Below are 9511 nucleotides of genomic sequence, written 5' to 3'. Positions count from 1 at the left end.
CCCTCCCCTGAGTGAACACTCCTGACATCAGGGCTCCTACAACTGCCTCGTCCCAGCCAATCTGATCAGCAAAAGCTTTCCCCTCTGTTGACTCCAATACCTGCCCGGCATCAGCTCCCGAGTGGGCCAAAGGGTAAGTGGGGTGCTTATGGCTGGGGGCCTGTGGAGGGTGGGCAGGGGATACATTTGGCAAGGAAGAAGATGAATGGGAAATTAACAACAGGTTTAAATAATTGCCCATCTGTCTCACCACAGGGTGCCCCTCTCACTCCAGATGTTGCTCCGCAGGATTGGGGGAAGAAGGGAGCCTATGAAGCAGACAATGAGCTCAATGGCAAAGACAAAAGCCCCACTCAAGGGCAGGAAGATCCGGGGGAAGGAGCAGGGTCCTGCCAAGGCGGATTTCTCCCTGCAGGTGCTACGGGGCACCTTCCTCACAGAGCTGGGCCAGGTGAGACCGGCGGCCGCTGAGCCCCCGGTGTGTTAGACTTTTCTCTGATGGTGGAGAGGCACCTCAGACCCAGGCAACTTCGTGGCCTGGGGACCTGTGCAGGCTCTCTGGGCAAGGGGATCAGAGTCCTGCTCCCCTGGGAGGTGCCGCAGGCCTGTGTGGTTGCACCCTGAGCCCACAGCGAGGCTTACCTGGCAGACACATAACCCAGCCTGTTCTCCAGTGGGGCGGGGCTGCTGCTGAGGAAGGGGACTCCAGCTAGAAAAGTGGGAGGAAATCATCCAGAAATGGGTCGTGGAAGCCAGCCCAAGCAGGCCAGCTCCCAGCTCACCTCCTGCCTCCCGCACACACACAACAGGGCAGGTTCAGTGGTTGGAGGTGAGAGACGGATGAGAGACAGGAAGTGTAAAATTTAATCTACTCTTCTATTTGGGTTAAGGCAGGGAACAGATACGTAACTTTTTCCCCAAAATAACTGTTTTTACGGCTTTTCACATTCTTCAGAAGGACTAAGAGACCGGGTGAGGCCCCCACACCCAGAAACAGGGCAAAGCTGTATGGCCAAGGGGTTCATAACAGAATCTTGAAGTCACAGAGACAGGGGGCCAAATCCCAGTGTGTTATTTACTCCCCGGGTACCCTGGAGCATATCCCTTTTCTCGTCTGTAAGGTGGGGTAAGTATTACTACCTCGGAGGGTTAGTAGAAGGACTCAAGCCTGGCCCCTCGTACAAGGCACGAGATGGCAGCTATTACAGTGAAGATAGGGATGACCTTTCAGGTTCTGCTGTGCGCTGGCTCCCATCAGACAGGCTCCAGTCAGCCCAAGCTCCAGGTCAACCATCGTGACCCACAGAGCCTGTGGCTGCAGGGCCCCCTGCAAGTCTTCCTCCCAAAATGGGATGGGCCAGGCCAAAGCTGGGGGCGGCAAGGGGCGGCAGAGGACGAAGGAGGGAGGGAGGCTTACTTGGAAAATACTTGCGCCACTTCTCCACCAGGAAGTCGTCCACTGTTTGAGCCACGGAGGAGGAGAGCACAGGGCCCAGCCCTGGGTCCCAGGCCCACTGGGCGGATGTGGGCACCGCCGGCGGCCAGGCTGAGACCCGGGCCAGGGAGGGGCAGGCGGGCATGGGGGTGCTCCTGGGTTTCCGGGGGGGCGCCGGTGTGGAAGCGAAGAGGGGTGGGGGCGGCTGCGGGTTGAGACTGCCCAGCATGCTGAGGACACCGTTCAGCTGGCTGCTGATCCGCTGCAGGGAGCTGCTCAAGTAGTGGAACTCATAGGGGAAGGTGGGACTCGCAGGCAGCTTGACTGAAACACGAGGACTCAGCTTCAGGGCGCAGGACGGCCCCAGGCAGGGCAGCGCCCTCCTGGTCTGCCTGACCATAGCCCAGCCCGCCTCGGCTGATGGGGGTAGGGGGACAGCGGGGCTTCTGTGTTCCAGATGGTGCAGACCAGAAGCTGGCCGAGGGGAGAAAGCCTCTCCAGAGAGCGAGCAAGGAAGGAAGAGGAGATGGCCCTCCGCCCCATTGCAGACCAGAATGGCAGAGGGAGAACACCTCTCAGAAGGCACCGGAAGGTCTCTGCACATTCAGGTGGCCCCTGACCCCAATGGGGTCAACCCTCCCGAGCCTTAGTGAGTGCCTGCTTCTAGACACTGGCTCCCAGGGGCCCACCCACGCAGGGCTGCAGCAGGGGCTGCCCCCTTGTCCCCCCCAGCCCCTCCCTCTCCATGGATACCACGGTCCTCCCCCTGATGACACTGCCACTCACGGTGAGGCAGGGAGGATTCAGAGCTTGCACTGCTCATGTCTTCCGTGTCGCTGAGGTCAAACGTCACCACCTTCTTGGTGGGGGCTTGTCTCAGAGTGTCCTCATCTGAAGCCTGAGGGGTATAAGCAGCAGTGAGTACTGGCGCCTGCTCGGTGTGTTGTGCCTGCAGACTCTCTGGGACCCCAAGTTCTGGGAGAGGGACACTATATAGGCTGCCTTGCGCATGGAGGGAGGGAGGTGGGGGCTAGGACACAGGGGCCAGACACATAGGCAGCAGGGCCCCAAGACCACAGCCCCTGCCCCACAGCAAACTTCCCCTGCAGGATCTCACCACCCAGGCTTCCCTCCTGCCACACCCACACCTCCGGGGTCCAGGGGAAAGTGGAGGCCGCAGGGAAGGGAGGGAAGCCTAGGTCTGTCCATTCCCAACCCCCCGGGACCCAGCTCTCCTCAGGAACCCCAGCAGGGGCAGGGCGGGGGCCAGTGCCTCTCAGGAACCCACAGCACGAGGCTCCGGGTCTGCTCCAGACCACTCGGCACAGATGTATTCAGCCACCTCAAAGCCAAAGCCACTGCCATGTCACCGGCCCAGGAGCCTCAGGGGCCTAGCTCCCCCCACCATGGGACCAAAGAACCCACTGCAGCCCAGGAACGGAAGCAGGAGGCCGTGGCCACCACGCAGCACCTCTTCCCGAAGAGAGGACTCCAGCTGATTCAGCTTCTCCTCCTTCTTCTTCAGCAGGTCGTGGCCCTTCTGCATGGCCGACTTCATCTCATCCAGGTGCCTGGTCTCCTGCCGTCGGAGAGAAAGGGGAGGACAGACACGGGGGCTCAGCGCGCTGCTGGCTGGTGATCCTGGACAAACTAGTTGTCAGTCTGGATTGTCCTCTCAAGAAGAGAAATGCTAGTTTTCTAGGGTCATGAGGATTAAATGAGAGTATGTTACCTGCCGAGCCCTGGGCCCACACCTACCACATTCTCAAAGGCTTACTGTTACCCCAGGGTTATTACTGTCCCCTGCCCCACCACCCGCCCCCTCAGCATTCAGCAGAGCGCTGAGGGCAGCATGCAGATGCCCCGGGAAGCCTGCCCCGCACCAGCTCCGAGCACCAACAGAGTTCTACGGGAAGAGGCCTGAGCTGCTGCCAAGACCCTCAGGCGGCATCACGAAGTCTCTGCCATTTCCCTGGAACTTAGGCTGTCAGACAAGCCATTCAGCCTTACGCCCCACGTGCTCCAAAGAGTCACTTCCCAACCACGTCTTGAGTGTGACGGAATGGGCCAGCAAAGCACCGGATGTGCAATTTTAAAAACCTTACTCTCACTTTCTAGGTGGAAAGTACAAGTACCACCACTGCCTCACACATCACCTAGGGTTACTGTGAGGACTGAGTGCTGGAGAAAGCACTGTGCACGTGTGCGGTGACACATAAACGTCGGGTGCTTTCAGCCTCACGGAGACCGATAACCTGCAGGACCTGACCAGAGGTCCCCGACCACACTGTGGGGAACCCCGAACTACCAGAGGTGATGGCTGCCCTCTCTCCCCCCAGCACCTGCCCCCCGGACCCCCGCAGGACCGGAAGGCTCTCCTCAAGGCTCCTGACCTCCTCCAGGTCCTTGCGCACATCTTCCAGGGCCTTGGTGTCCAGGGGATCTTTGGTGGCCTCCTGAGCGCTGGCCAGCTCCTGGCGCCAGTGCTGCTGGGCGGCCTTCAGAGCCGTCTGCCGCCTCCGCATGGAGCGGGTCTGCCGCACCAGGAACTCCTTGGCACTGCGGAGAGCCATGCCCTCGGCGGAGAGGTAGTGCCGGACACTGTGGGAGGGCAGGGCGGAGGGGTTGGAAAGGGAAGACACACACACTCTGGGTCACCTGAGCACTTCCCTGACAGATGCCCAGCCTGAGCACAGACTACAAGGCTGGGTTGGGCAGGGTGTGAATACTAGCGTATTCACACTATAATGTGTAGCGTGGGGCTGTGTCTCCCACCCTGCCCCTAAAGGAATTGGGCCTGGGGCCTCCAGATGGATGGCCAGACACTCCCATCAGCCTGGTCCTCAACCAGAGGACAGCAGATCCCGGCATGCTGTGTCAGTGGTCACAGTGGGCACCTTCCTGGCTTGCCAAAGAAATTCCCTCAGTCCCTCCGGTCCTCATCCCTGAACCAAGCCCCACTGGCGATCACAGTCAACTCGTTTCACCCCAGATCTGGGAAGCAGGCACTCATCCCTTCACGAAATCCTGGACCCAAACTAAAGCTATCAGAACTCACCTGTCCAAGGACAAGTCGGTCTCCTCCTTGCTCTGGGGGAGAGAAGAGGATACTTCTTTGGTCTGGTTCTAAAGACAAAAGGCCCACTGAATATCAGATATGCTGCCGGCTCAAGGGACTCCCAAAGCCCCTCCCAGGGACCTAAACACAGAAATGGCTCTGGGGGCTACAGGGCACTCTTCACTTATAAATACCATTTGACTGATGGAGATGGAAAACTGGGACTATTAAGGACAGGAGGCTACGGTTGTATATAACCAAAGCCAGGACCCCTCCGGGAGCCCTGCCCTAGTCCCACCGCCCTGTCCCTTCCAAGGCACAGAGAAACTCACTGTCCCAAGGGATTTCCTCAGGTCCTCAATGTGGAGATCTGGCTCAAAATGTGGGGATGCGTTACTCTCCTGAGCTGCCAGCTCTTTCAGTGTGTCCTGCTTCCTCTGAGCTTCAGCCTCTAGGTCGCTGTGGGGGGTGGGAGAGGGAGGCAGGGTCACAGGATGAAGTGGGGCAGGCTTCAAGCCCTGATCTTAGGGAGACAGCAGGAACCCCTCCATCCCTTCACTTCCTGCCCTGCAGCAGGACTGGGGCATGATCAGTAGAACCAGAGACCCCCAGCTGCTCCCAGCCTCTCCCCCATTGCTCCCTAGCAAATGCAGCAAAGCCCCTCTGCCTGGCTCCTCCACTGCATGGCTGGGCTGAGAGCAGCGGGGGCGCAGGCAGCAGGGGGGCCAAGGCCCGGGCGCCCACACCACCTGACGTGCTTCTGCAGCCTCCGGCTCTGGGCCTGCAGCGCGTGCACCTGGGACTTCAGCTCCACCTTGCGTGCCCGAAGCTCGTCAAGGAGTCTTCGCAGCTGTCGTGTTGACTCCAACAGGTGTGTGTGCTCCTTCTTTGCCTCCTCCAAGTGCTGCTGGCTGGCTGTGACTTCCTGAAAAGACAGAAGCACCTGGAGACACGCGGGACACAGGCATGCGGCAGCAGCACAGGGACTCCTGAGGAGCATGGGGGCGAGGGGGGACCTCCACCACCCTAAAGTCACTGTGCCCGGGACAGGAAGCATGCGGGCCCTGCTGCCCTCCACCGCCCCACCCCCTGGGGATCCATCCAGATGGGCCGTGCTAGCTGTGGCATCCTGCAGACAGCGGCTGGAACCCTAAAGCCCTGGACAGATCGGGTGAGCAAAAGGTGGGATGCTGCGGGGAGAGAGGGAGGGCAGGTAAAGGAAACGGGGCAGAGGCGAGGGAGGACAAGAGAGCCAGCCAAACCTCGCTCTCCAGCGCCACCTGCCTCTGCGCATCAAGGAGCTGCTGCTTCCCCTTTCGGGCCGTCTCCTCCTGCGGCGGGGGGGAGAGAAATGGGGCCCTCAGGCCAGCTCCAGGTGCCCCGGGACTCAGGGGCAGGAGGCCCCAAGCTCTCCTAGGGGAGCTACAACTCCAAGGTCAAGGGCCCCTGGAGATCCTATCCTCAACTCCCACTCTCCCACCTGGAGGTCCAGTTCAGCCAATTTGGCCTTGACATCTTTGGTTCTGGTTTCAAGTTCCTCCTCTAAATCTTGGAGTTTCCTTTCCTGTGCAGAAATAGGTAGAGTGAAAGATGTGTTGAAAGAGTGCAAGGCATGAGCTGAGGGGGCAGGAGGGAGCTCCGTACCCCTGCTTCCATAGCACGCCCTCTGAGCTAGGCTCAGCCTCATCCCACTTGCCCTTGCAGGCCCCCGGGAACACACCACCTTGTGTCTTCTCAATGGTGGCAAGGAGAGACAAAGGGGCCAAACCCAGGGGCGGTCTCTGGCCCAGAAAACAGGAACACATATGCCCTGGCTTATGGATGGCCCAAGAGAGAACCCCACGCCTCAAGGCTCAGATCTGTGGCTGCCACAGCTGCCTGCCCCCAGCACTTCACTTCTCCTGCATGCAGGCGTCAGAGGGGGCTCACCCACCCTGGTCCCCAGTGACTGCCCGCAGCCCCCACCTGCTCCCGGTGCCGACGCCGCAAGTCCTCAAGCTGCCTGTCCTGCATCTGCCTCATGGACTCCAATTCTCGCTCGTGTGACCTGCGCAGGCGCTCCAACTCCCCAGTCAGGTGGCCCAGGAGTTCAGCCCGCTGCTTCCTCTCCTGCCCAGAAGGGGTGGCTGCTGGTGAGAAACTGCAGCAGCCCTCACACCCCTAAAGCCGCAGCCTCAGGTCCGTGAGGTCAGGGACCTGAGGCTCCCTCGGGCCAGCTCTTCAAGAAGAGAACGAGAGCATGGGGGAGCGCCCGGGCCTCCCCCCCAAGAAAGCCTCCACCCCTCTCTGCTGCTGAAGGAGGCACTGGTCAGATGACATGAGAACTCCCTCCCCCTCCCCCCCCGTGGAAATCTGCCTGTCCTGCTGTCCACTGTGTGCAGATAGCTTGCTTCCTCGAGGGAAGAGAAGTCATTAGTAAATTATCACCGCTCTTTAGCAAGGTCAGAATCAGCTTGGGAAGGGAACCAACTACATTGTATCACGGGAAAGACCCTACAGACGGGCTGGGATACGGGTTCCAGTTACTGGAACAATAGCCTAGAAATCCTGGGCAGAGGCCCAGCTATGAGCTAAAGTCAGGCCCCACCGCCACCCCTGTTCACCCCCATTCTCACCTACGGGGGAAGGCTGAACATGGGTAGATCAAATGGAGGTAGGGAGTGGCTCTTGCCAGTCTACTGTGTCCTGGAGTTCTGGTTAACCCTGATGGCATGGTGTCAGACTGGTTCAAGTTAAAGGCTTTAAGCCCGTCGGGGCTTGAATCTCAGCTCCTCGACTTACTAGCCTGGAGCCCCTTGGGAAAGGTGCTTGCGCTCCTGAGTCTCGTTTCATTTTCAAACTGAGGTCATGATAGTCCGCACCTCCTCGGGGTGTTGGGGGGACTAAATGAGTCAGCACATCTCAGGGGCTGAGAACAGCGCTAACACGGGGTAGGATCTCAGTATCTGTGAGCCACCGCCGCTCGGAGAGGGAAGGCAGCCCACCAGCTGTGGGGGACCCACTCCTCTGCTGCCGGAGTAAAGAGGCAGGCAGGCCGGCATGTAGGGCACCAGGCGGCCGCCACGTACCGCAGGGTGTGCGCGTGCATGTGTGTGCTGGGTGCCCAATGTGTGCACAGGGGGAAGGCGCAAGTCACCTCGGCTTCGTACTGCTCTCTGGCTTCAGCCACCACTCGCTGGTGCTCCTCCTTCATCTTGTCCATCTTCCTCTCATGCTCCCTTTCCACCTCCTGGCGCTTCTCTCGCAGGAGGCCACTGAGCTGCAGGGTGTGCAGCGATGATGGGACACGCAGGCCAAGAGTGGACCAGCACGCAGGGACTGAGGCTCTTGAAGGTGCAGTACACTGTGCATGCAACCCAGGACGTGCACGCACCACACCCCAGCGCGCCCTCCCCACTCACGTCTGGGGGCCTGGGGGTGGAGAAGAACCTGGCCTCAAGGGAATAGAGGCAGGAAAATGCAACCAGAAGTTCTAGCCCCAGCTGAGCCATCCCAAGCAAAGCAGGGGCCCCTGGGCCGGGACGGAGCGCCCAGGACAGGTACACATGAGGGCGAAGGAGCCCAGCGGCATTTACCTCTTGCTCATACTCGAGCACCTGATGAACCCTCTGCTGAGCCCTCTGCTCCGCCCGACCGAGGTTCTCCTGCAGCTGGGCCGCCTCTTTCTTCTGAGCTTCCTCCGTCTTCTTCCGGAGGCTACGGACAACCTGAGGAGGCCCCAGCACAGGGGACGTGACACTCAGCGTTGCAGAGCAACCTCAGGGACGCACCTGCCAGGAGCCCAGCACCCTCCCCAGGGGGCTTCCAGGGAGGGAGGCTCCCGCCCCAGTGGCAGGCTTGGGGTCGAGTTCCGCCCACCAGCGGGAAGGCGCCTCGGGGCTCTCGCTGAGGGACCAGGACGAGGCTCTGCCTGGCAGCCCGGGCCCACTGCATCTCACCTCTCTGTGCTTGGCCTCCAGCGAGGAAGAGAGCCGCTCCAGCTCGGCCCTGTGCTCCCTCTCTAGTGCTGCCGTGGCCTGGGGAGCGACAAGGGGCCTGTGAGGGACGCAGGGCAGGGAAGGCTGGCCGGGCACTGACCCCAGAGGAAGGAAGACCATGCCTGATCCCTTCCAGCTAAAGAGCCAAGGGGAACCACAGCTTTGTTTCCCCAAATAACTCCGTCCCTAAAGGCTGCAACTAGCAAATGAACAGGAAATGAAGGCCAGTAAGCCTCAGGTCACTGCTCCCATCCCCCTGCCCCTGGGCTAGGCTACCCAGGTACATAGGTCACACTCATGCCTACGAACAGGGCCCGAGGCTAGGGGGGCCCCGAGGCTAGGGGGGGCCGGAGGAGGTCTGCCTGAGCAGGTACGACAGGGATGCCCTCCCCCACCTCCTGTAGTCTCTCCTTATCCAAGAGCTGAAGAGCTGAAGCTCAGCTTCACCCAAGGAAAAAAGGTTCTTGTGGCCTGACAGTTCCTTACTTCCTACTCTTATCTGGAGACAGACCATCAGGAGACAGGCAGGACTGGAGGCACAGGGAATAAAGGCAAAGGAGAAAACCCTCCTCTGTGCAATCTCTCAACAGCAGGAGAGAGACGACAGGTCATCACAGCTGCCCCCTGGGACAGGAATGGAGACAGGGCCCCTTTCTCTCAGGACCTCTGGTCCGGTCTAAGTTCTTTCAGTCACAAAATCTTCCCAAATCCATACACCATCTCCCCTCCAACCTCCTCACTGCCACGGACAGCACCCAGCTAGTACCGGCCCTGGACAGAGCCCCTGGGCACCTGCCGTTCTCTCCACTGTGCCACGCGGACCGGACCAGCACCCGCCCTGAGACAGCCGGGCCCACGCGCGATGGTGGGCCCAGACAGTTGGCCCACCTACTGGCTACCATCCCCCGTGCCAGTTGCACAGACACCTCCTCTGTGCCTGGCTCCCAACCCCTCCCCAGGCAGCCCAGGGGCATGTCGGACGGGAGGCTCCGCGCTGCCGGCTCACTTCTTTCCTCTCTCTGTCCAGCTGCTCCCTGAGCT

General features: G+C 60.4%; 1 protein-coding gene and 1 long non-coding RNA gene across 24 annotated transcripts in view; one reads left to right on the top strand and one right to left on the bottom strand.

The window, feature by feature from the left end:
- CEP164 (centrosomal protein 164) overlaps positions 1-9511 on the bottom strand; it is a 64632-nt gene that overhangs the window by 3744 nt on the left and 51377 nt on the right. For 20 of the 23 annotated variants that reach the window (XM_034665834.1, XM_034665835.1, XM_034665839.1 and 17 more), the window contains 14 exons: positions 8432-8509; positions 8069-8200; positions 7630-7752; positions 6459-6602; positions 5974-6057; positions 5756-5824; positions 5243-5418; positions 4826-4952; positions 4494-4561; positions 3829-4036; positions 2907-3014; positions 2222-2333; positions 1418-1759; positions 643-709 (listed from right to left, as the gene is read on the bottom strand). In XM_034665834.1, the coding sequence (XP_034521725.1) occupies positions 643-709; positions 1418-1759; positions 2222-2333; positions 2907-3014; positions 3829-4036; positions 4494-4561; positions 4826-4952; positions 5243-5418; positions 5756-5824; positions 5974-6057; positions 6459-6602; positions 7630-7752; positions 8069-8200; positions 8432-8509 (1838 nt within the window). Of the gene's footprint in view, positions 1-642; positions 710-1417; positions 1760-2221; positions 2334-2906; positions 3015-3828; positions 4037-4493; positions 4562-4825; positions 4953-5242; positions 5419-5755; positions 5825-5973; positions 6058-6458; positions 6603-7629; positions 7820-8068; positions 8201-8431; positions 8510-9511 lie in introns of those variants that run through there. The other 3 variants (XM_034665838.1, XM_034665855.1, XR_004627020.1) reach the window with 3 other exon arrangements.
- Positions 10-1968, top strand: LOC117803319. Its single transcript, XR_004627024.1, has 3 exons — positions 10-133; positions 256-451; positions 1893-1968. It is a non-coding gene; the product is annotated as an uncharacterized LOC117803319 (long non-coding RNA).

This window comes from Ailuropoda melanoleuca, chromosome 8 (assembly GCF_002007445.2).
Source record: "Ailuropoda melanoleuca isolate Jingjing chromosome 8, ASM200744v2, whole genome shotgun sequence".
In the NCBI taxonomy this organism is placed as follows: Eukaryota; Metazoa; Chordata; class Mammalia; order Carnivora; family Ursidae; genus Ailuropoda; species Ailuropoda melanoleuca.
This window is presented reverse-complemented; position numbering and strand designations above follow the sequence as displayed.